The 27,690-nt window shown below is 40.9% G+C and overlaps 2 protein-coding genes across 4 annotated transcripts in view; one reads left to right on the forward strand and one right to left on the reverse strand.

Moving 5' to 3' along the window:
* Positions 1-24,627, forward strand: part of LOC126320466 (glutathione S-transferase 1) — a 61,759-nt gene extending 37,132 nt beyond the window's left edge. For both annotated transcript variants that reach the window (XM_049993967.1, XM_049993975.1), the window contains exons 5-6: positions 9,944-10,061; positions 22,611-24,627. In XM_049993967.1, coding sequence (XP_049849924.1) covers positions 9,944-10,061; positions 22,611-22,849 — 357 coding nt within the window. In that variant the 3' untranslated portion in view covers positions 22,850-24,627. The remainder of the gene's footprint in view (positions 1-9,943; positions 10,062-22,610) is intronic.
* Positions 24,628-25,087: 460 nt separating this feature from the next.
* LOC126320451 (uncharacterized) overlaps positions 25,088-27,690 on the reverse strand; it is a 30,408-nt gene continuing 27,805 nt past the window's right edge. For both annotated transcript variants that reach the window (XM_049993956.1, XM_049993948.1), the window contains one exon: positions 25,088-27,584. In XM_049993956.1, coding sequence (XP_049849913.1) covers positions 26,868-27,584 — 717 coding nt within the window. In that variant the 3' untranslated portion in view covers positions 25,088-26,867. The remainder of the gene's footprint in view (positions 27,585-27,690) is intronic.

The following is a 27,690-nucleotide window of genomic DNA, read 5'->3' on the forward strand; positions in this document are numbered from 1 at the left end:
AACGCAGTTACGTGCGACTGTTTTCTTGCCAAACATAAAAATGCCCAGGGTCACTGCTAAGGAGATGAGGTGGGTGATTTGCGCCCAGTAACCGTATCTCAGTCCGAGAGAGGTCAATGCTTCGATCCGTAAAGGAGGATTCTGATATTATGATCTTACCGGCAGATAAAAGCAAGGGAAATTTTCGTCCTCTGCAGACCGATGTTCTTAAGCAAGATGAACCAGCTGTAGGATGACTCTGAATATAACGTGACCCTATGGCCAAAATACCTGAAAAATTTTTCAGCTCGTCAGGAACAGCACGATCTTTGACGCTGTGGCCAAGAGGCTACGTATACAGGCACCCCTTCTATCCCACGCTACGTGGATTGCCTAAAATTCACAAGAACAGCATTCTGCATCTGCCAGTTGTGAACAATACTGGGGTGTCAACACACAACTTGGCAAAACATCTAGCAGCGCAATTAGGCCCTTTAATTTGTCCGCTCAAGAATTTACGACTCACACCATCAGATATGCTCCTGAGTTTTGACGTAACCTCACATTCCACTCGAATACCTTTGCAGGAATCACTGCTGCTCACTGGTGAAAAGCAGGACGGGGAACTTGTAGATTTGTTCAAGCACGTGCTCACCTCGACCTATTTTTAATCAACGACCGATAGCCGGCCGGGGTGGTCGAGCGGTTCTAGGCGCTACAGTCTGGAACCGCGCGACCGCTACGGTCGCAGGTTCGAATCCTGACTCGTGCATGGATGTATGTGTAGTCCATAGGTTAGTTAGGTTTAAGTAGTTCTAAGTTCTAGGGGACTGATGACCTAATAAGTTAAGTCCCATAGTGCTCAGAGCCATTTGAACCATTCAGCGACCGATACAGACAGAAGTGTCGCAATGGGCAGTCCTTGCCACCCATTGTGGTTAATCTTCATATGGAAGGTTTCGAGAAAAGAGCACTCCAATTGTCTGAGCGAGTTAAATCCTACGTCCTTTTGGTTGATAGATTACATCTTTGTAATGTTGATCGTAGCTTCGCATCGCTGGACGTATTTGTACAACATCGAAATTCTCTTCACTCTGACGGATAAAACCGGCGAACTACCATTCCTGGACGTGTTCGTGCGGAGAAAAGAGGATGACACCTTGGGTCAAGCTGTGTACCATAAGCCAATAGACACAGACGTACAGTTACAGACCAGCAGCTGTAGCCATCCTGTTCAATGGCGCGCTTGGGGCGTTGGTCCACAGAGAACGAGCCAAATTGGGTTCAGTTGCGCCACCTCCGTGTCGTATTCCTGAAAAGTTGACATGCTGATCTGGATATTCGGCGTGTATTACACACGATGCATTTTAAATAATAAGAGAACTGTAATAAAGAGAAGAAGAAAGAGGGCATCTTGCCACACGTAGTTGGCGTTTCTACGAAAATAGGAATATTAACAAAGAAACATACAGCTAAATCCGCCTCCACCCGCCAACAAATTTCTGTGACGGACAGTCTTGGGCTGAGAAGGCCCGTGTAGCTGTGGAAAGTCACTCATTGGACGAAGTTGTCACCTGGTGGAAGACAGATGCGACGTACATCGGCGACACACAGCTCCAGACCAAGCAGGGAAATCTGCAGTAGCCAAGTACTGTCTCCATATGGGGGGAATAAGGACTACAAAAACACCAAAATTCTCTCATCTACGTCTTCTTTCTGGGATATCGCAATTAAATAAGAGGTGGAAATTCGCAGCTTGGTAAAGATTGTGAGCGGAGATACAGGGTTCCAGCTCAGCACAGCATGGTACCCAGGGCTGACAATATTAAAGTCACAGCGAACACAGAGAGAGACTATGGGTCATAAAACGAATTACTCTATGGTGGCGACTTAAATATTCGGATGACAACAGGGAGGATGGCCGCACGCAAAGGCAGACGTGTATTTCAGGAGGCGGATTCGTACAGTCCGCGCTGGGGAGGCTGACGGCAGCCTTAACGCGTGTGTCGAAGTCCTTCGTTCATCGTCTGATGTGTGGTGTACCTTACCTTGCCACTATCGATCCGGAAATTTTCACTACTGGTTATCGAATTTGGCGCCTTCATGCCCACACGTTTACTACTTAGACTGACATTAATAGAATACTTCAGTCATAACTCAGCAGTTTATTCGTCGCACCTGAAGATGTTGGTCACTTGCGCCTTTGAAAAATTGTAGGGATTTCAGAACGGCATCCAACGAGTACCTCGAGAACCATTTCTAAAATCAGTCTGTCACGAAAGCCTCAAGCAACACATAATATCTGTTATCAGGTTTATCCACAGTATAACTTAAAGTGTGTCAGCACGATACACTGCTACCGTATAAGTTGACTCTTAAACTACACACACTTTTTAGGCAACAGTAATGGATTTCCGGAACGTGTAACTGAACTGCTAAAAGCATATTTAAAAAATCAGTCGGCAGCACAATGTAACGTTTACATCGCATCCCAGACAGTTGGCAGCCACACACATTGTGCAATTTGCGACATTTAGCTATAAAAACTTAAGTCCCTACCTATGATAGTTTATTGAAGGAGACATGCATATCAGAAAAGTTAAGGCAACAATGTTCCGTTGGTGTCGACGTTGGTAGAGAGAAAGCGTTGCGAGTACAATAGGAAATGTGCTGACTTCCCTAGTTCATCGGTTCCACCGCGAGATGTCAGTTGCTCCGCTTATACCCCAAGGAAGTAAGGTAGACGTCACTACGGTAAACGCAGCACACGGTCTCATCCATTCATGTAATTTCATTGATCGAACTGAGCCACTGTGAAGTGATGTGGAATAACATAGGTTTTAGAGCGTTGAATAATAATAGCTCCTAGTCACAACAGAAGCTGATTTTATTTAATATACGACCACCTGTGCCTAGTTACAGGTGGTTTACGTTCAGTTAGATGTTCCCATGTCTAGGAGATCACTGTAAAAAACAAAGAGTGTGATTATGACTAAATAGAAACAAATGAAACATTTGGAAAGGGCTAAGTGGAAGTGTTGCAAACTATTATAGTACTTAGATAAAGCTGGTGTATCCATATCATTTTCGCGTTACATTTATCACCTTTTTGTACAGAAATATTGCTTTTTTTACGTTAACTGTATGTTAGTAACCATGATAATTGTTGGTGCTTCCATATTATGTCTTTGGTAAAGTAGTTTCACTTCAGATGTTGGTAACTTCAGACACAAGCACTCACAATGTGGTTATTTGCAAAACAGAGGTTATCTTCAATCAGCTTAATTCGAAGTAATACAAAGATGTTGCATGTACAGACACATAACTGTGAAACTTGCTAGTTGTGAGGGAGCCATGCGTTAAGGTTCTTGTTTTTTAAAATATATCATTACAGATGTGTACAAATGATTTTCTTTAAAACTCCGTTCATACACTGAGCATTAGGTGTTGTAAACCAGACCCATAGACCTAAATTTCGAGATCTTCAAGATCCTTACTGACAATGTATACTATCTATAGGTTGTCTTTAATGTCTGTTGCCGAGTGGTCACATTCTTTTAGATGTATTGCAAAAGTGGATTTATCAGAATTATTGAGCCAGAAGACATCCATGTATTCCCAGTATCTTTCAGTGAAACTCCTTCCTGTCTGGCCTGTGTAGAATGTGGGCAATTGTAAAATAAAAGTATGTCAATATGTGATTATCTGTGAGGCTGCCTGTTTGTCCTGTTACAGTGAATGGTGTGCTGTTGTAGCTTATTGTCAGTACTCAAGGATATTTGAATACAATTGTGATGAGAAAGGCTAGTTACTTTGTACGAAATTATCCTATAAATGGCATGCAGACAAGTGTGTGTGTTTGTTGATGTGACTCTGATTTAGGTGTGGTGTACTGTTTTTCATTTTGTTGTGAAGTTTATCAATTACACCTGGGTAGTATCCATTTCTGTGTGCAATTACTTTGGTAATATTAATTTCTTTTTGTTCATCAAGAGAACTGAGTGGGACTTTGTGTACACAATTGAATGTAGATCTGAAAAATGCCATTATTTGTCGTATTTGGTGATAGGAGCAGTTGCCTATGGTAACATCACTGGTGATGGGTTCTGATAAATTTTGAAAGATTTGTTTGTTGTTTATATTAGAAAATGTAAGATCAAGAAAATTTATTCCTTAATCTACTTGATATTCTACAGGATAGTTAATGTTTGGCATGCTACTAAGAGCGTTGGCAAATTTTTCAATCTCTTCAGTTGTAACAATGAAGAAGCCAATAAAATCATCAAAATATCTTTTACTTGAAGAGTCTGACTTTAAGAATTAATTTTCTACATGATTAATGTAAATATCTGCAGGGATTCTTGCTAATCTGCTGCCCATAGCAAGACAATCTCCTTGCTCTTAAATTGTGTTGTTAAAAATGAAATAATTTTGTGATATGATTAGTGTGATTTAATTAGTTGTTTTTAAATATATGCATAGTATCATGAACAGCTATGTTGGTGCAGAGTTTTACCACGTCCACTAAATCAGATTTGGCACCCTGTGGTAGTGGTTTATCTTTGATATTTTCTATAAGGTTTAACTATTTTCCACTGAGAAATTCTTTTCAGATATATAAAAATTGCTGAGGATGCCTGTAGATTTCTGCTTATACAATATACTGGACTGTTGCATTAGTTGCCGGCCGCGGTGGTCTCGCGGTTCTAGGCGCGCAGTCCGGAACCGTGCGACTGCAACGGTCGCAGGTTCGAATCCTGCCTCGGGCATGGATGTGTGTGATGTCCTTAGGTTAGTTAGGTTTAAGTAGTTCTAAGTTCTAGGGGACTAATGACCACAGCAGTTGAGTCCCATAGTGCTCAGAGCCATTTTTTTTTGTTGCATTAGTTACATATAGAATGTATAGGACTTGTGAATCTTTAGTTGTACATGTAGCTTTCGTGCAGATGGATTAGTGACAAGGACTTTTAAGGCATCAGAGTCAGATAACAAAAAATCAGAAGATTTCCGTTGTCTCCTGAACCGATCTTGAAATCTGCTCTTGGGTTCACTCTGTATCTCACCATGTTATATTTATGAAAAAATTACAAGTTTTTGTTGAGGTATTCAGGTTCATAGATTACAGTGGCTGAGTTCCCCTTGTCAGATTTCACTATGACAGCTTTGTTCCCAGATGGTTTTCTATTTATATTCCTGACCAGTTGGAAGAGAGTATTTGCGTAAAAGTGTTTTTTTTAATTTTGTAGGTTTTTGTGTATTATAACCTTAATTTTGAGCGCAATAATAATTTGTTCATTTCTTTTCATTTCTACTGAGTCACTTGCCACATCAGAGCAGACAATTAAATTCTTGATGTTGTTATTATTGAACAGTGATAGGATATTTGTTTTAGGCCTTTCTCAAGTAACCCACTTTACATTTTTGTCAAATGTGATGGTGGTGGTGTTTATCACCCTGTCATAAAATGTTTGTTTTGGTATGAGAGGAGATTGTAATTGTTGTCTTATGTTAGAATTGAGAGTAAGTAATTTCTGATTATGTCTAGTTGACACAACTAGTTCTTCTTTGCTAACTTGGTGACTGATTTTATCTTATATCTACATGAATTCCATGGGAGTCAAAGAGTTACTTATTGGCAAGTGGAATTTGAGCAATTGCTGGTTAAGAGTTTCTTTCGATATATATAATGATTTGATTTCAGATTTTAACCACATAGTTTCACAGTTTAACTTCGCAGTTTTGGCTGACTGAATGGGCCCCTTAAGCTACTGGATTGAGTTGAACTCTGTGACTGTTCTTTGGTAGAGTGTAGAATAATAACCACTACCAGTAACAATAGAAGGTGATTTTGTTTAACATACACCAGGTTTCAGGATTGCACCCATCTTCAGGTGGTTTACATTCAGTTATATGTCTCCATATTCAGTGCTGGAAATCACTGTTTAAATCAAAAACAAATGATGTGATGACTAAATAAACACAAATGAAACATCTGGAAGTGGGTAAGCTACATATGTGGCAAAGTATTACAGTTTACTACACAAAACTGTTGTATATATAACATTTTCACGTTACATTTATCAGATTTTTAACAAAAATAATTCGTTTTTTATATTGTAACTGTATGTTAGTCACCATGCTAATTATTCATGCTTTCATGTTATGTCTTTGACAAAGTAGTTTCACTTGTGAAAAGAATTTCTCAATTGAAAACAGCTACAATCTTATGGAAGACATCAAAGATGTATCAGTACCACAGGGTGCCAGATCTGACTCAGAGTGCATAGTAAACCTTTACACCAACATACCTATTCAAGACACAATCCAGATAATAAAAAAACCTATTGAAACACAAACAGTTATCCAAGGCTGAGATACACAGACTCATTGAACAGCTAGAATTAATCCTGTCACATAATTATTTAACCTTTAAAAAAATTACAAGCAAGAATATAATCTTTCAATGGGCAGCAGTACAACAGGAATCCTTGTAAATATTTACGTTAATCATGTTGAAAATCAATTATTAAAGTCAGAATCTTTATTTAAAGACAGTATAATCTATCATAAAAGGCATGTTGATGATAACATTATCCTGTAGAATGGTACAATTGAAGAGATTGAAAAACTTGCAAATGCACTCAGTGGCTTACACAACAACATTAATTTTAGTTTATAACATCAAGTAGATAAAGGAATAAGTTTTCTTGGTCTTAAAAACTCTAATGTAAACAACAAATATGCCTTTCAAATTTACCAAAAACCGACCACCAGTGGTGTTGCCATAAACAACACTTCCTGTCACCAAATACAACAACAAAATTCATTCTTTAGATTTACTCTCAAATGTATACACAAAGTTCACGTTACATATATCACATTTATGTGCAAAAGTGTTTCGTTTTTTACAAGTTAACTGTATATTAGTCACCATCCTAATTACAGGTGCTTGTATGTTATGTCTTTGATAAAATAGTTTCTTTTTAGATGTTGGTACTTTCTGCCAAACACGCAATCAGAATGTGTTTACATTTGAAAAACAGAGGTCAAAGAAGTACAGAGATGTTACGTGAACAGATACATAACAGTAACGGCAGTGAGAAGACTGGATAGCACCGTGTTGTGTTAATATCCGGTGTGACACAAGTGAATCTGAAGCATCTGAACCATACAAAAATGTTTGCATATCATTAATGTTTTGAATAAAAGGCAGCTTGTAATGACATCTAAACTATTGCATGTGTAATTCATATAAATGTGATTAACACAGGAAAATAAATCAAGGCAGTGTCTGAAGTTACATTACAGACGATTTCCAACAATGGTGACTTGAATTTATTATTTCTTATACATACATCTTATACATACATACATCATCATTCCCGTAGCACAGTCCTTATCATAATTTTTGTATAGTGTCCATTTAAATAACAATAAAATAGTTCCTTATTTATTACCCAAAGTCGTCACAATAAAGCGAAGTGTCATTTGGAACATTTTCCTCACATCAGGCGCACCTGACAAAAGAAAAATTAATGCTTTCAGTACACAGTAATTACTGGTTTTAGTTAGACAGAATTGCGTCGAAGTACGATGGTTCTGGTCGTTGCTCAGCTTATTGTACTGCATGCCAAGCATACTTAAAGCTACTTGTAAATTGTGCCAGTGCAAACCGATACTGCACAGATGAGTGAAATTTAAGAATACTGTTCTCCTGATAAACATTTAATCACCAGTAGCTATCGGATATTACATTGTTCGACAACGTCCTTACAAATACTTACCATAGACGAAAAAATTCTTCATCGAGAGTTTTACTGGTTGCTCTGAGTGTAATCTAAATTATATCAACTGTCTTTTCGTCGTCCTCCTGAAAGACAGATGTATCATTATGTCCAGGCAAGGAGTCCAACAAAAGCAATGAATTAATGTCTGCAGCTGGGTAGAAACTGTTTCGAATGAAATGTTGAAAATTGTTGTCTCCTGTTTATCCGGACTTTGATAGGTCGGTTATAATATTTTTGACACTAAACAGCAGTACTTTAATTATGGTCCTAATAAGGCTTGAGTTCCCTGAAGACAGATAAAGCTGCAGTAATCCACTCACACTTATCACTGCCATAGTTTTACATGAATGTGTCATAGCATTAATTGATTACACAGCAGACTGTGTCTTTTTTTATCTGGAAATGATTAAGCGCAGTTTTCCTGCAGTTCTTTCACAAAACCTGACTGATCGTCGTTACACACAGCATATGTGGGGATAATAGAAACTAGGTCTTCAGGTTGACTATAAATTAATGGCATGTCCTCTACACTTTTACTTGTAGGGAACTTCGTAGTTTTGCAACTACCCGTACTGTACGATTTCTAGAATTTGTTTAACGAGGTCAAAGAAGAGTTAAAATCAGCAATGTTCACCTCAGTTGCAAATTGAGGAGCCCAGTCTCGTAGACCTCTATCGGTAACAGTGCATTGCCTCTCACGACCAGCTCCTCATGATTCATATCTTCAGAAACCTCCTGTAAATAACTGGTGTTCATGTTATTTATTCGGGTTTAGGGGTTTATGTCGGTTATTGGGGTAACGGGACTTTGTGGCCACCCCGTAAAGTAAATCTTTCGGATGTTTCTCTTTCACAGTTTCGCGAATTTCATTTTGGCTCCTATTTATTACTCCGTGTAAGTCTTTCTTACATTGTTATAGCGTTCACCGCCAGCTTTTGATAAGCAAACTGGGTTTGCACACTGCTTAACATTAAGCATTAAACAAAATGAATGTTGATCAGTTTTAACTTCGATGTTAACACTTATATTAGTGCAAAAGCTACTGATAATTATTTTGGATATTAAGTAAGTTGCAAATTTGAGAGAACGGTAACTGCAGACAATTGTTACAAAGAAATTATGACTAACACTGAAATTCGCCTTACACATTACGATCGCACGGAGTCGTCTTAACTTTCTACCAATGCACGGTTAACCAAGGACATGCGCCTGCCATGTTGCAGATGCACAGTCCGCTACGACTGTGGTAGGGGTGTATACGTCTCCAGCCGCCTGGCGAGCTACGAATCTGGCAATTTTCAACATAAAAAAATTGCAGGGCATATTAGTAGCCAAAATTTGGACAGCGTCTTTCCTCTGTTGCATTGTTCCTACATAAAAAAATATCAAGGAATGTTTTGACATGTCGAATTGAATCATTCCCTTGTTAGTTTTCTATAATTACATGCAACTATAAATCTTAATACCTCTTTATCATCACAGCCTTCCATCTTCAGCGTTTACTGATAATGCCGTAAACAAACTTACAAAATAAGTGCAATCAGAAGCCAAAAATACCGTACGATTACGCAGTTTCAAGCGACATTGCTGGTCATAGTTCACGGGCACATCACCTCTCCTACCCTACCTGACTAAACACGCAGGCAATTAACACACTTTCTCTTTTGCTCGATTTGGTGGAAGCATTGTCCCTGATGGACAAGACTCGACATAAAATCTAAGAAACCGTAGGAATCATCCCAATATCCTCCTCCTGCGATTTAGATCAGTGACGGTCTATCTAAATCAGGATGACCAGTCGGTGATTTGAAAAATACTTCTCCCGAATACAGTCTGTTGCTTCAACTATTTGTGAGGACTCACCACACAGACCGGACACTACATAGAGTGTAGCAACAACCCTTCAATAAATATAGTTCACAAATGACATATGAACCACAAATTTCTCTTTCGACTGGAGGATAGACATGCTAGATCCGTCATTGTTCATCTAAGCTCCTGTGTATAATTTATCTGGTAAAATGGTGGAAACGAAAACTATTGACATTCTGAAAACTTTGGACGAAGAGTGGTGAACGTTGCGTAATAAGAACATTAAGATATCGTTAGTTTAGTAACACTTTAATTCGTATGTTTCATTCATTTGAATGTAGGTTAAGACACATTTCTTTTTGCAGGTGGCACCGATATTCTTTGATTACAAGAGAACTCCCGAGGGTCTTAAAAAACTGAAGATAGCTCTGAACGTCTTAAACACGATCTTAGAAAGACAGGGAACCAAATTTGCAGCAGGAGGTTTGTATTAACTTACATCTTTATATTGTTTTGACCAATGCACAGAATCATTATTAAGTTTCTTACTATGTAGGCATATTTTATTGATGTGTATCTTTCTTTCTCCCTGAGCTTAATCTGTGTTTTTGGTACATTGAATAAAACTTAATACTCACCACTTGACGATGTAATCAACCACAAACACCAGGGTTGATAGGCGTTACCGTGTGACAGTTATAATGAAGCGTTTGTTGTGCGCTGTACGTGTATATACCTGATCACGAAGAAACGATATTAGAGCTGACGGGCTACAACATATTATGAGAAAAATAAGGTGTAAGATGTATGTTTTCCAGCAGTTGTATTTTCTTTCTTTTTTTCTTGAGTGATCTGAAGATGGTTACCGTGGATCAAAATAGAGCAACTGATGACAATTTGTTTGTGATCACTGACTGACATTAAAGAAAAAAGTTCTTAATTTTCCTGGTCCACTGCCTTTATTCCAACATCAGTTACACATTATTCTTACACGTCGTTCTGGATGTATCTGAAATGCTCACACCGATTCTAGCAACTTGTATTCCTAACATATATGCTCTCTCTCCCTCCCTCCCTCCCTCCCTCCCTCCCTCCCTCTCTCTCTCACGTATCAGCGTACCTAAAATATTTCTTGTCAGCCAGCTTTCATATCAACAACGTAGTTTATACCTCCTCACACAGTTATGAACATGTCAGCTAATTTAATCATCTGATTTCAGCTCACCGTGTAAATATATACAAAAAGTAAGATATTTAATATTTTATAATATACTATCCGTACTGTCTTTGATCAGATCTTCTTGTAGCAATGTTTTACTTATTTGACAGCTACCGGATTTTCTAACGGTACCCATATCTTCGCAAATACATTAAAATGTTTTCGGTGCGGTTTATTCTACTTTGGAACTTCCAGTGTTAGTAAGAGCTAGTGAATAATCTAATACTGAGTGACTCTACTATTTAAGTCAACAATCATCCTGGAAAACCTGTTAACGTATGTGCGTTTTGTGTCTTTCCCATAGATCGAAGTGTTTCATACTGAAGTGTGTTTTACGGGGAAACATAAATATGAGGCTTTATTATTATAGGTACGTCTCTCAAAATGCAAGTTTAATGGTAATTACAATCACTCTCGTAGATTTCCCGTCCGAGTATAACAAATAAACATTAATACCACTCAAATACGGAAACTGCAAAAAGTACTAAATTTTAATGTCTTACCATTGAATGTTTCGTATCCATTATAGATTAATAATTTAAAGTCATTCCAACAAGCGACAGGCTGCTGAAGTCTAGGAACATGGTTACATGCGCGAGAAACACTAGAAGAAAAACTACGATTTGGAATATAGTTAAGTAGGCAGAGTAAAAATAATGTGAGTTACATGATAAAAACTTGAATTTCTCAATCTAAATGAAATCATAAATTACGTTCCCTAGAAGAAATTTCGGTGACATCTTACGGCACACTCTCATTTTTCTATAAATTCTTTCTACCTTTACACATACGAATCCCCTCGAATTTGCAATATGAAGGAATTACGTGCGTAAATATTCATTAGGCTCGACAATAAATCATACGAAAATTTCTTTGTGTCCGCTAAAGAACGAAATGTAATTGACTTTCATGTAGAAATACCAACACATTTTGTCTTAAATTTTACGAATGTAGCTATGTTATTGCATTCACTGATCACATCTTTGATAAACAGGACATATTAATAAGTTGTTAATAATTTAATAATCAATTGAGTTCTCCAGTTTTCTGCTAAGTCTCACATTACAGCTTTGCAGAATATTCCATGTATGTTGTGCTATCAGTTTGAAAATGTGTGTGTTCTTGTGTGTGTGTGTGTGTGTGTGTGTGTGTGTGTGTGTGTGTGTGTGGTGAGAGTGAGAGGGAGACATTGCTCTTTATATTTATGACAATGTACGTGAGGTCTAATTCATGACTGTCCTAAATCTTTCTAAACGGATGCTGCCATAGATCAAGTCACATTTATTTTGTCGTATTTCTTTGAAATTGCAAATAGATGAGTGCAAAAACGCTAATACAGTCACGATGGACTCGATTTACAAATTTACACGATTTTCCACGGTCACCACAAATTGTCTGAGCAATTAGATTGCATCACAGTGGCTGTGGAGCGAAGCTTAATTTTATTTCCAAAAGGTCTTCACATACGAAACTGTGCAGCAAATGAAACATAATATAGGGACATTTAACTTCATCCATTCACAGCAACAGTGGTAAAATGTGTCATCCAAGAACAACAGCTAGTTCTGCGTGCTTAAAGAAAGACATCCCCTTCTTCCCCTTGTGCCGCTATCAAGTAAAACACAGCGTTCAGTTCCAGAACAAAACGAATTTGGCACCTCTGCTACAGCCTTCATCTTTGTCTATTTTAGTCTTTATTAGAGGAAATAATGATACCAGCCCAAAAATTAGGCACCCTCATAAGTGACCAAGCTAATAACTTCGAACACCAACTCAAGGCACGATAATGGCCTCACGTGGGCGAGTAAGGAAGTCTTCAGGTAGGACAAATCGATTTGAAGCCGCTCATTGAAGATTAGATTCCGTAGAGGTAAAAAACAAAATACGGAGGAGTATGAGTAGGGCTCGTTCACCGAGGTTTCTGTTCAATCTTCATCATGTTTGTAGATAGTTCATCCATCCCGGGAATCGAGAATTTCGACGACTTTTACCTCTTGTATATATCTATTCTGGCAAGGTGTCGAAACATGTTCCATAAATGACTGTATCATTTGATTGTATAGACTTACAAGACTAAATTTTGTTGCATTAACTAGGCAATGTAGACTTTAGTATGTAATATTAATTTGAAATTGATACGTCTATCTGTTCCTGAGAAAATGGTTCTTAACTGTTCGACAGACAGGTGGATAGACTGACAACAAAGCGATCCTCCATGGGTTCCGTTTTTGCCTATTGAGGACGGAACCTTCAAAAGTGAGGGAATGTTGGCTGCTCTGTTTCAAACACTGTTGCAAATGGTATCAAAGATTTTCTGTAGGATTAAGAGCGCGTGATTTAGAGGGGACAGTGCAGATGTGATTGGTCTGATAGCCACAAAATAAGGAACGTATGCGCGCATCCCTTTGAACAAGGCTGTCGTCATCTTGGAAGATAGGACAGACCACAGGGTATTCTGTATGAAGATGTACAAAAAGAGCAGCATGTGATCACCGGTAATGACAAAAATTATCATCTTCATGTATATATGCAGACCGAAGCGACGAATGAAAATGTCTACCAAGACTGAGATTCGAATCCCAGATCTCTTGCTCATTAGGCAGATGAGCTAGCCACTATACCACCCTGACGCAGGTTGCTAGCGTTTAGGGGGAATAGCAAGAGCTGAGGCTTTCAGTCCGCATATACAGGGTGAGTCACCTAACATTACCGCTGGATATATTTCGTAAACCACATAAAATTCTGACGAATCGATTCCACAAACCGAACGTGAGGAGAGGGGCTAGTGTAATTGGTTAATACAAACCATAAAAAAATGCACGGAAGGATGTTTTTTAACACAAACCTACGTGTTTTTAAATGGAACCCCGTTAGTTTTGTTAGCACATCTGAACATATAAACAAATACGTAATCAGTGCCGTTTGTTGCATTGTAAAATGTTAATTACATCCGGAGATATTGTACCTAAAGTTGACGCTTGAGTACCACTCCTCCGCTGTTCGATCGTGTGTATCGGAGAGCACCGAATTACGTAGGGGTCCAAAGGGAACGGTGATGGACCTTAGGCACAGAAGATACTGGAACAGCACATTACGTCCACATGCTAACACCTTTTTTATTGGTCTCTTTCACTGACGCACATGTACATTACCATGAGGGGTGAGGTACACGTACAAACGTGGTTTCCGTTTTCAATTATGGAGTGGAATAGAATGTGTCCCGACATGTCAGGCCAATAGATGTTCAATGTGGTGGCCATCATTTGCTGCACACAACTGCAATCTCTGGCGTAATGAATGTCGTACACGCCGTAGTACATCTGGTGTAATGTCGCCACAGGCTGCCACAATACGTTGTTTCATATCATCTGTGGTTGTAGGCACATCACAGTACACATTCTCCTTTAACGTACCCCACATAAAGAAGTCCAGAGGTGTAAGATCAGGAGAACGGGCTGGCCAATTTATGCGTCCTCCATGTCCTATGAAAGGCCCGTCGAACATCCTGTCAAGGGTCAGCCTAGTGTTAATTGCGGAATGTGCAGGTGCACCATCATGCTGATACCACATACGTCGACGCGTTTCCAGTGGGACATTTTCGAGCAACGTTGGCCGATCATTCTGTAGAAACGCGATGTATGTTGCAGTTGTTTGGGCCCCTGCAATGAAGTGAGGACCAATGAGGTGGTCGCCAATGATTCCGCACCGTACATTTACAGTTCACGGTCGCTGTCGCTCTACCTGTCCGAGCCAGCGAGGATTGTCCACGGACCAGTAATGCATGTTCCGTAGATTCACTGCCCCGTGGTTTGTGAAACCCGCTTCATCGGTAAACAGGTAGAACTGCAACGCATTCTCTGTTAATGCCCATTGACATAATTGCACTCGATGATTAAAGTCATCACCATGTAATTGCTGATGTAGCGACACATGAAACGGGTGAAACCGGTGACGATGCAGTAAGCGCATGACACTACTTTGACTCAATCCACCGGCTCTCGCAGTGTCCCGTGTATTCATGTGTGGGTTCATGGCAACAGCAGCTAACACACCAACTGCACCCGCTTCTCCTGTGACGAGCCTCTTACGGACCCGTTTGCGTGCTACGACCATACCTGTTTGCATACAGTTGGCGGTAGATCTTTTGCAATGTGAGGCACGTTGGATGCTCTCTGTCCGGGTACCGTTCTGCATACACCCTGCAGGCTTCAGCTGCATTTCGTCGAAACTCGCCATAGATGAGTATCATCTCCGCCTTTTCAGAGTTCGAATACGCCATGGTCACAGTTCCTACAGCACTACACAATCACAGACGTCTGGTAACGCGGTGTACTACAGTTGGTCTGCGCGCAGAGACGAATGCAGAATAACAATGGAAGCAAGCGCTACATGCGGACACTGCGACAGCTAGGCCAAACCACAACAGTGCACTACAGCCACACTCGTAAACAAGGTCGTAACCGTAAACATGTTCCTGCAGATGCTGCTCGCCGACCGTGACCTGTGTTTGTTACAACACGAAACTGAACGTCGGAGGTTTCAAGCGTCAGCTTTAGGTTACAATATCTCCGGATGTAATTAACATTTTACAATGCAACAAACGGCACTGATTACGTATTTGTTTATATGTTGAGATGTGCTAACAAAGCTAACGTGGTTCCATTTTTAAAAAACATAGGTTTGTGTTAAAAACCATACTTCCGTGCATTTTTGTATGATTTGTATTAAACAATTACACTAGCCCTTCTCACGTTCGGTCTGTGGATTCGGTTCGTCAGTATTTGATGTTGTTTACGAAATATATCCATCGGTAACGTTAGGTGACTCACCCTGTATACTGTCATAGATGTTTCAAACTTGAAAACGTCTCTGAAACCATAGTTTCATTTGATTGAAGCACCTTTTCTCTTCCATTTCCAGTGAGGAGTCCGTCCCTGCAGTTTGTCGGTTTCATTAATGCTCACAGTACATTTATTCACTTATAATTTTTATATACAATTCATCAAAGCCTTAGAGCAACAGAGATATTCAAAAGCACAACCCCAAAAGGGAAATTGATCTGCATTACCCTTAACTTACAGACTTCTATATCCCCAAAGCTGGCAACAATTCTTACTACCAAAGTAGCCGAACCTAAATGTTTTAGTAGGTCTACTATATGGTTTTTCATTGTCAGTTTTCATCAATACGCACATCTGAAAACTTACAATTTTCTGTACCGTCTATTATTTCTTGTTGGCACACTGTGTTAATGGGATGTGGGCTATTTTTGACAGTACGAAACTGTATGAAAAAATATTCAATATCTGTCTATATTTATGCTCTAAAAATCATTGTGAAGGAAACGGCAGAGGATATGTCCTATTCTACCGGTTACGACGGTCGTTCAATAACTAATGCCCCACATTTTTTTCAGAACATATTTATTGTTAAGTCAGAATTTCGTGACGTTCGCTGTCCGTACGCCAACTTTGTGGAAGATAATTTATTCTCTGCTGGTAAAAGCTCTTCTCCCGTAGGCCTAATCACTGCATGACTGACACTCTCGTCATCTTCAATGTGTGTTCCCCGTAGAGAATCTTTAAACGGCCCAAAGAGATGGATGTCCGATGGTGCCAGGTCTGGACTGTAGGGTGAATGAGGCGATTATACCCAACCCAGTTTGGCGATGCGTTCCCGGGTTCGCAGACATGTGTGTGGGCGTGCATTATCATCTTGAAGCAAGATTTCTGCTGGATTCTTGTCCGATCGAACACGTCGGAAATGGTTCTTGGGTTTATTCAGAGTCTTCGCGTATGCTTCTGAATTCATTGTTGACCCTCTTGGCATCACATTCACGGGAATGACGCCGCTAGAATCCCAGAAGTCTGTCACCATGACTTTTCCTGCAGAGAGGGTTGTCTTGAATTTCTTCTTTTGTGGTGAAAGAGGATGATGTAATTCCATGGATTGCCTTTTTGTTTCCGGCGCAAAGTGGTGGACCCAGGTTGTCCTCCGTAACGATCCGTGACAGAAAGGCTTCCCCGTCAGTCTCAAAACGCTCCAAGAATTCAGCTGAAATGCCCTTTCTGTGCGCATTCGTGGAACAGATCGTGAGCACCTCTCTAATCATTGCAGACGCACTTCCAATGCTGACCGACAACTGTAGAGCCAATTGTCGAGTTGTGATGCGCCGGTCGGCATGAATAATGACATCTGCACGATTCAGCATGTCTGGAGCAGTAGCTGTAACAGGAGGTCCAGAGCGTCGCGCATCATAGAGCTCTGTTTCTGCATTTCCCGAGGCTCTAATTTTCTTTACCCATCACTCAGCTGTACTCCTATCAACTGCAGCATCGCTATACACTGCACACAAACGATTGTTGATTTTCATCACGGTTTCTTTTTCCGCACACAAGAATTAAGTACGAGGGTCAGTCAAAAAGTAATGCCTCCTATTTTTTTTCTACGTTTAATTGTCAGGAAATTTAAATGCAATTACATATGTTGAAAACCACAACATTGAGGATCATTTTGTCATTTTTCAATGTAATCTCCGCCCATCTCTACAGTTTTGGTCCATCTTTGAACAAGGGCATGTATCCCAGCACGGTAAAAATCACAGCTCTGCTTCCTAAGCCATTGACGCACGGATGTTTTGACGGCCTCCTCATCTTCAAAATGAATCCCACAATGAGCTTCTTTTAGTGGCCCGAACAGATGGAAGTCTGATGGTGCCAGGTCAGGGCTGTATGGGGGATGAGGCAAAACTTCCCATCCAATTTTGACAATCTCGTCAGAGGTGTGACGACTGGTGTGTGGTCTTGCATTGTCATGCAAAAGAAGAACATCTGTCATTGATTTTGTTGGGCGAACTCGCTGAAGACGTGCTTTAAGTTTTTTGAGGGTTGTGACATATTGAACAGAATTTATTGTGCATCCCTGCTCCAAAAAATCAACCAGAATCACACCCTCTGTATCCCAGAAAACTGTTGTCATAACTTTCCCTGCCGATCGCACAGTTTTGAATTTTTTCTTCCTCGGCGAGCTTGTGTGACGCCACTCCATTGACTGCCTCTTTGATTCGGGTTCAAAAAAATGCACCCATGTTTCGCCCCCGGTCACAATTTTTTTCAGAAACTCATCTCCCTCCAAACGGAAGCGCTGCAAGTGTTGGGAGGCTATTGTTTTCCTTGCCTCTTTATTCTGATCGGTTAACATTCTTGGAACCCACCGTGCACAAACTTTTGAGTACCCCAATTGTTTAATAATCGTGATCACACTGCCTTTACTAAGAGAAATAATGCGACACACTTCATCTGCAGTCACCCGACGGTCACCACGAATGATGTCATCAACTTGCTGAATGTTGTGTGGAGTCACTGCACTCACCGGCCTGCCGCTCCGCTTTTCGTCAGTCAACGGTGTTTGCCCTTCAGCTTCCTTACAACGACGAACCCATCGTCTAACAGTGCTGACATCCACTGTCACAACACCATACACCTTCTTCAGTCTTTCATGAATGCGTATGGGCGTTTCACCTTCTGCATTCAAGAATTCAATCACACAACGCTGTCTCTAACGAACATCGATGTCGGCCATATTACAAACTTCTGCTGTGCTGCCACCTGTTGACACAGAAAGTTACTACTGCAGTGGATTGCAGAAGAAGGTTTGAGGAATGGCGCCAAATTCAAATTTTTCACTTAACTTAATTTTTTTAAGTAGAAAAAAATGGGAGGCATTACTTTTTGACCGACCCTCGTAAAAGCAGCTTGCTTGTAACGTGAGTCGTATGTAGACGCATTTTGGCGCAGTACTGCGGCACTACCATCTGCCAGAACGGTTAGAAACTCCACCTGTGCATAGAACAGACATTAAAAGTGTACCACCAACAAGGACGTTTGTCTATGTATATTAATAGCTTTCTAAAAACAATGTGGGGCAATATTTTTTGGGCGACCTCGTATTATTACTTTTCCCATTCCGTTCATTTCATGGCGTTTCTTGAAACTTTATAAGTAGGCTTTCTCGGGATGGACGTAAAATATCTTCAGAGGTGTGCCAGTTTACTTCTTTCAACATCTCTGTGACGCTCTACCGCGGGTACAACAAACTCGTGACCATTCGCGCTGCCCTTCTCGGTATCCATTCAATATCCCGTATGAGTCGTATTTGGTAATGTTCCCACACACTTGAGCAGTATTTTGGGATTCGAAGCACGCGGGATCTGTATGAAATAACTTTTGTAGACTGACTGCATTTCCCTGGTATTCTACCAATAAACCTGCTTTGCCCACGAGTGAGCCTATGTGATTGTTTCATTTGATATTTCTACAAAGTGCTACATTCTGGTATTTCTAGGAGTCTACCGATTCCAACTGCGACTCATTGATACTGTAGTCGTAGAACACTACGATTTTTCGTTTTGTGAAGTGCACAGTTCAACATTTTTTTTAAGGCAAGTTGCCAGTCTGTGCACTAATTTGAAATCTTATCAGTCTGACTGCAGATAACTGTATCATCTGCAAGGAGTCTGAGGTTGCTATCAATATTGCCCGCAAGACCATTAATATACAACATGAGTAGCAAGGGACCCACTAAGAAATCTTCAATTCACTCACAAATTTCGGTTGATACCCCAAACAATTGCCTTTTCGGTAATAGGTAATCGGTAAGCGTATGTATCGTACTGAGTCAAACGATTTACAGAGTGACGTTATACTGCATCTCACGGCCTGCCTTGACCAGCAGCCTGCCAGATCTCACGTGAGGAAAATGTGATTTGGGTTTCACACGATCAACGTTTTCGGACTGTATGCTGGCTGGCATGGAGGTCCTTCTATTAAAGGTACCTAGATCCTCAAAATATGCTTTGGGATTCTACAGCAAGGTAATTTTGTGGACACTTCTGCTGCCTTGTGTGACCTGTGCTTTTAGCCAACTACTGTCCGCCTGCTTAGCCGCTTGCACGGTATCTCAGCGTGTTCTGTGTATGTGTGTGTGTGAAAGCTTAAGTGTCTTAACTGCTAAGGTCATCAGTCCCTAAGCTTACACACTACTTAACCTAAATTATCCTAAGGACAAACACACACACCCATACCCAAGGGAGGACTCGAGCCTCCGCCGGGACCAGCCACACAGTCCACGACTGCAGCGCCCATAGACAGCTCGGCTAATCCCACGTGGCTCAGCGTGTTCTGTCAGACGGTTGCTCGCCCTCTGTGATAAAAAAACTGAGTAAAGGAATCAACGATCAACTTGAACGGATGTCTTGTTACGTCCGCCCAGACCAAACGCGTCGAAAAAAAAAAGTACTGGGAAACGTGCTTGCCTTCCGTGCAGAGGGCCCGGGTTCGATTCCCAGCCTGGATGGATATTTTCCCCGATCGTGGGACTGGTGTTGTGTTGTCTTCATCCTCATCACCGGCACGCAAGCCGCCCATTGTGGCGTCTACTGAAATAAGACTTACACTCGGCCCCGAACGTCCCCGAATGGGACCACCCGGCCAAAAATGCCATAAGCTCATTTTCTTCTTCTTCTTTTTTTGTTTGCCCTCTACTGGGCAGAGATTCTTGTCCTAGGAATCTACAATAGATCACAGTTTACAGAGAGGCCAACTCAGCCACAAATTGGTATAGAATGTGATAGCGATTCCACTGTGGAGTTTTGTTGACTTTTAATGATCAGTGCCACTGATACTAATATCTGTTTCATTTTGCGAGAATCAAACTGGGCAATACTCCTGGGCCTTCCATTGTGAAGGAATATTTGAAAATTGAGTTAAGTATTTCTGCTTGTGCTTTACTGCCCTCAGTTTCAGTTCCTGTCTATTCGTAAGTGGCTGGACACTAACTTTGGTGCCACTAACAGCCTTCAAAAAATACCAGAATTTCTTTGGGTTTTGTGAAGGATCACTCTGGGAGTCAATGCACTTTTGTGCTCGGTTCAACATATTTAGATTCATCTGGCGCTAAACGCTACAGTCAGCTGCGTTGATTTCTCGTTGAATTTTACGCTACAGCTCATCGATATTGTGAGCATTAAATGCATAAACTCTCGCCTTCACGTAGCACCAAAGCAAAGTATCGCAAATAGCGAACGCTAGGGAACATGGAGGCCATTGTCCACTGCTGACCACACGTTCTTTTATGAAAGATTCTTGAAAGCGATGAAGTGAAACGTCTGATGTGTGACAGGTTGCTCCCTCTTGTTGGAAGTGTGTGTATCCTTTTTTATTATTATTTAATTTCGCATAATTATGTCTCGAAAATTGTCAGGTAAACTTCTGCACCAGAGAGTTAAAAAAAATGGTTCAAATGGCTCTGAGCACTATGGGACTTAACATCTATGGTCATCAGTCCCCTAGAACTTAGAACTACTTATACCTAACTATCCTAAGGACATCACACACATCCATGCCCGAGGCAGGACTCGAACCTGCGACCGTAGCAGTCGCGCGGTTCCGGACTGAGCACCTTAATCGCTAGACCACCACGGCCGGCATACCAGAGAGTCCACTGAAAAAAATATATATATTCGTTCCACTACAGGATTACCGCCGGCCGGGATGGCCTAGCGGTTCTAGGCGCTACAGTCTGGAACCGTGCCATCGCTACGTTCGCAGGTTCGAATCCTACCTCGGGCATGGATGTGTATGATGTCCTTGGGTTAGTTAGGTTTTAGTAGTTCTAAGTTCTAGGGGGCTGATGACCTTAGAAGTTAAGTCCCATAGTGCTCAGAGCCATTTGAACCATTTTATTGCACATGATTACCTGTAAAGACACACCAAACAACAATTTTCTCGTCGTGAAGTGGAGCGTAATCTATCTCGTGAGGATTCCTTGTGAGCAGATACCTGGTGTTCTGTGGCCAGATAAATCTTTTCGACAAGCCAGTTGCAATAAGCAGTTCGTTTTGAGTCTCCTGTGTCCTTCACTTGGCGCAAATGTGCAACATACTATGGTTGAAGTTTTAAATCAAAAATTGGTTCAAATGGCTCTGAACACTATGGGACTTAACATCTGAGGTCATCAGTCCCCTAGAACCTAGAACTACTTAAACATAACGAACCTAAGGACAACCAAGGTTGCCTATTTCGTTTTGCATTTGAAATAGAACTTTTTTAAAAATTAAATCGTGCATTTTACTCTTCGCTAGGGTACCAGCAATCAGAAATTTTTCTGTAATTATTTGATATGTTTCCTTTTTTTCTTTTTTGTTCGAACCTGCGACCGTATAAGTCGCGCGGTTCCGGACTGAATCGCCTAGAACCGCACTGCCACCGCGGCCAGATAAGTTTTAACTGATGAACTTTACGAAATTCTGTATATTTAACGCCAGATTGTTGGGATAACTAGCGTAGTGACTTCTTTTGACTGAGAGTAATTCTCCCTTCAATACCGGCCATGGGTTTTGGAATCCTTATGGAAGGTTGCCTATTTCGTTTTGCATTTGAAATAGAACCTTTTTTTAAAATTAAATCGTGCATTTTACTCTTCGCTGGGGTACCAGCAATCAGAAATTTTTCTGTAATTATTTGATATGTTTCCTTTTTTTCTTCTTTTGTTCGAAAGTTTGAGGGATAATATAAACCTCAACTACAGCTATGCTCTCCTGAGTTGAATAAGGCAGTTTGAAAAAACACAGCTTCACTCGCACTACTGCGCCGCAATGAAACGTATACTGTCGAACGGCAGCGGCAACCAACAGTACCGTGCACATCCGCCAGTCGCGCTAGTTTCGCGAGAGTCTTTCATGAACAGAGTCGGGTAGCGATTTCATTATGGGTTCGGTGTCGTGTTGCTCACACGTTTGATGTCTGTCTGGACAGAGCACGTGACCCTGGCGGACCTGTCGCTGGCGGCTGCGACCATGTGCCTGGAGGCGGTGGAGCTGGAGCTGTCGGCGTGGCCGCGCGTCCTGCGCTGGTACGCGGACTTCAAGCAGGCGGCGCCACGCCTCTGGGCGATCGCGGAGCCCGCCATGCTGGAGCTGCGGACGTTCAGCAAGAGCCCGCCGGACCTGTCGTCGCTGCAGCACCCCTACCACCCCGTCAGGGCCAGCAAGTAGCGCGTCGTGGCGTCCCCGTGTCCCGAGCCTGCACCACCAGTTCCTTCTGATTGTCTCTGCAGTGTCCTACGTTTTTGTAATTGTGTCCAGGTGAAAACAAATGGGAAAATTCTTGTGTTTGTCGATAGCTTCACCAGTATTTCGTAGGAATCAATCTATACACGGCGAATCTGAACTCGACTTACAAAATTTCCGAGGCTGCTGATGAATAGTTTCTTCAGAATTTTGGTGGAAGGGAACAGCAGTGGCTCATTACGAAGCTATAATGTAACTATGATATACTCGGTTTGTTAACCCAGTTAATTACCTTCGCAGCAGTGAAAAGATAGCAAATTACGGTATCACCAAAACATACAACACAAAAAGCAAAGCAATGTAAATAATTTTAGACGGAACATATAATCTTTTTTCATTCATGGCTATCGACGATTTTAGAACCCTGCAATTGTGTCATTCATGATTAAAATAATAGAACACTGCACCAGTTTTTCCCAGTTTTGCCTTTCTTTCCTGTGTAGCACTACGCGTTTCGAGATTTTATAATCATTATCAAGTGCAGATATTTACATTGGCATATTATGTTATGCTTTCGTGTGTATTGTCCTGCCTCTCTTTCGCTGCGGTCCTTTTGTCTTTTTACTGCAATCGGAAAGCCCCAAAAAATAAATCTTCTGTCTACTTAATGGTACTGTGCCTTCTTCATTGCGCAGACAGACTCTCTCTCTCTCTCTCTCTCTCTCTCTCTCTCTCTCTCTCTCTCACACACACACACACACACACACACACACACACAACAAACTGGCGACGTTTTTTATTGCATGAATTCCTTACATTTTCATAACTGTGTTCAATCTGTGTCACTATATAGTGCAGTGCGTAGCCAATGCACAGCTGTTCTCTTAAAAGTATTGTTGAAAATGATTATCACCCTGATCACGCCACAGTCTAAAGCGACGCGTCATAGAGCGTCTGACTCGCTCAGTGGTTCCAGGGGCTTAGCCTAGTACTTCTGATGCGGCGAAACTCCAGACTACCAGGTCCATCTGTCGCCCAGATTCTCATAAACTAGGCTCTTGGCATAGCCCAGAAGTAGTGGTCGATAAGAGTTTCTTTTGGTGATCAAGCCATTCATGGAATAGGACGACACCGTCCAAACCACTGTCGTCGATTGTGTACGTTAATGTGGTTGCTGACTACAAGTGTAATGCGCAGCGGCGCTCCGTAGAGTGGAAAACTCGTGTAGTTTTGTTGTGTAGATACTTTCAGTGCAATATAGATATAGAGATAAATGTGGAAGAGGAAGGTAATACATCTCTGTAATAAGTCTGAAAAGAGCCACCGGAGGTGACAGATTCTCTGCACCAAAATACACAGAAAATAGCCGTGGACAACCTCTGAAATTCTGTTGTCGGATTTCTCGTTCATTCTGTATGTGTCAATTGAACAAAATTGTTTTTCACGTAGCTTCGTTTGGGTATTAATAAAGTACCAGGTGGCAAAGTATGGAAGTGCATTCACGTATAACAGCTGCGGTTAAACATGGAAATTTAATATATAGTCTGTATTGTTTTAAGGGGCACACAATTTAAACTTGCTTTTTATCCGACAAACGAACCAAAAATTCCAAAATTACGCTACGGATTGCGTAACCGGATGAGAATGAGAACACGCTAGTAAAGATTTATTCAATGTATCAAAATTAATATTATGATAATGGAACAGAGAAACAGAAAGAAAATGAAAAAAATCCTCTGGCTATTAAATGCACTTTATTCGTATGTTCTGTTTTTTACTGTATTACGAGGTGAACTCCAGTCTCACCATTTTTTATTGTCTCCTTCGTCCTCTATTTCCAGGGTCTTACCTTATCTTTACCTCAGAACTAAATTTCTGAGATTTACTTTTGCTGGAAATAACATACTCCCAACACAAATAATTGCAGTTTTTCTGAGCTACTCCTTCTGATTTTGAGGTAGACGTTTCTGAAATACAGCCATCGGTATGTAAGGACAACTACTTTTTATATGATTGTGAAGTAACGTGTCTGTTCCGACAAATAAAAACTGAGATAACTCAAATCAATGAATACACTGAGTATATTTCATGCATTAACACAGTTTGAGGGACTAGTGGATAGGAATTTCGTGGGTTATGAGGAAGTTTGGGTAGCTGCGTACACTTCTATTCGAGCCAGCTTAGGATCCATGTAACAGGAAATGACAGAAATATCTAAGACCATTTAAAAAAATGGAATATCTTGCAGCTGCTTTATTTTGTATCAACTACAGAGTTATCGAAACTTTACAGTACAAAAGAAAATGTAATAGAAAATAAAGTGTAGACTTCTTCACAGAAGGTAGTCATCCATAAATATCAATAAATTAGCTTTGTAGCACCACAACAATAAGTTAATGCACACAAAAAGAATCACTGCGGTACTGAGTGGATTCAGAACACTGTTAGTGTCAACACAAAACAGAAAACATACTGCTAAATGAGTATCTTTACATATTTTGACTATCATTAGGCTAACATGTAACCTACGTCTAATCAACAAACAACTGCTATTGTCTTTGAAATATATATGAGGGCTACGCAACAATCATTGAGCAAAATACTACAATAGTAAACGTTTTTACGTTTAAGATTTGTACCTGTTAAATTTATCTTCACGTACAACTCTTGTATACCGTTATTAGTGCCGAAGTTGCGTTGTCCTCATGTTACTAGTACTCATTATTTTTAAAATAATTAAAAATTAAAATCTAGTTGTAGATTTGAGATCAGAAATTTATGAACTCACTGGATGAAGTTCAACAGTGATTTAGGGGAAGACACGTTGTCTGCAGAAAAGAAATAGGAGCTGTTACTTTCTTGAACTGATATTCAGTACAAGTGACCTTTTTCACGCCTCTGCGACATAGGATAGTGAATTTTCATTGCCAAGCAAGAGAAGTTTCAAGTTTCATATGGCCAGGCATATCAAACGGCTTACTTCTTGTAGCCTCTGAAGTCACAGAACAATAAATTTGTTCGTTTAACAACAGCAAAAAATCAATTACACCGTACGAACATACAACAAGTACAGTACCATAGAGCGCTATGAACGTCTTATTAACATGTCTATAAACTGCAGCACAAGGCAGGTAAGTCCAAAATACTTCTGTATTGAACGAAAAAAGAATCTTGTCCCACTGACAAGTCACCTGTGAAATGCTACTCTTTTCTCAGCAAAATCAAACTGATTAAGGGTAAGCTTTATGAATAATTCCCTTCTACTTCTTATGATATTGTTGAAAGAACGTAACATCGAGGACCCCAAAATGATGATTCTTATTTCCTGTCATTTTATATTATCCCAAGGCGACTACATGGACAACGGCGTGAAAAAAGTGACCAGCACCTACTTCACGATAGTCTTATCCTGTTGATTTTGTTGGCATCACCAGCTGGAATTTGTCATAAATTTTCGAATATTCTACAACTAGTACACTAACACTAATCGAATAAATATGCTGCACATTTATTTTTGTACTTCCTCTTCAATTACTCTGGAATTATCTTACATCGAAAGACATTCTTAAATTAGAGTATAAAGTCGTTAGACTGAATATGTTGTAGAAACATTAATCTACCCCTGAGTGGAAATTATCACAGCTTTTCAAAGATGTAGTCATGGTTTCTTTTACGAGCTACTGTGGACGTTATGTTGCTGCTAATAGTTTTAAGTGTCTTCTAAAAACCCGAAATTAAACTTTTAGGAAAAACCGCCCTTGTCCGGGAGACTTTTACAGTGACGCAAATGGGGTAATTGGATTTGTCCAAAAATACATAAAATACTTTGCACAAGATAGTTACTGAAATGCAAGCACGAAGCTTAAACATACAGCCAAATTGGTTCACAATTGAGAGCACCACACGATTCTATCATAAAATTAAAAGTATTGCAGTATAACTTAAATTACGTCTTCAATGTCGTTACACACCTTGGAATCTATATTTTGCAAGTATACCGTGCTTAAACCATCAAAGGTGCAGTCAGTAATACCGGAACGGCGCTGAAGAGCGTGCCGGCGCTGTCCAGCTGAGCTGTTTTCTTGTTTACGATGTCAGACTCGTACAGAGATTCGTCGGAGAAGTCAGTGCTGAGGTTCGAGAAACTCCTGTAGAGACTCCACGTCCCGGAATCGTTGGTGGCAGACACAGCGTCCAGATCCACGTTCGACGACCACGAGCAGAGCGAAGTTTTCGACTGGAATAGCAGACAGTCGTCTCCAAAACAAGAGTCGTGGTCAGCGTTGTCGCCCTCTGCAAGCTGGACCGGCTCGGGAGAGCGGGCGCGGTCGCGATCGCGATCGGAACAGTAGCCCTCGCTGGCTCGCTCCAGGCTGTCTGCATCTGGCTCGGGTTCCTGCATACCGTCGTCGCTGGGGGGCCGAACAGCTGAGTTGATTTCGTCGCAGGGCGTGACGTCACTCCCACGGCCGTCGCCGACCTCCGCCGCCTCGTCGCAAGTGGTGTCGTTGAAGAGTGACACGGCGGCTGCATCGCAACTGTTGTTGTTGGCCGTCTTCGCGGTTTCGGTGCTGGTGATAGTACGTCTCGGCTCGTCCGGCCTCGTCTTAACGCACACACAAGCGCAGTACAAAATGGTCAGGTAGAAGCCGGCCTTTCCGTGGGCCTTCTCTGGTGGCAGAAGCTTCAGCATCATTTCTGCCTCGATTATGGCGTATATCTGAAAAGAAGATAAGCAAAAGGTCAAAATTCGTACCGAGAACAACACACGGAGCCTGTAAAAAAAGTGTCTTTTGTGATGCGTCATAGCGCTATACTGTTGGCAG

This window comes from Schistocerca gregaria, chromosome 2, assembly GCF_023897955.1.
Source record: "Schistocerca gregaria isolate iqSchGreg1 chromosome 2, iqSchGreg1.2, whole genome shotgun sequence".
NCBI lineage: Eukaryota > Metazoa > Arthropoda > Insecta > Orthoptera > Acrididae > Schistocerca > Schistocerca gregaria.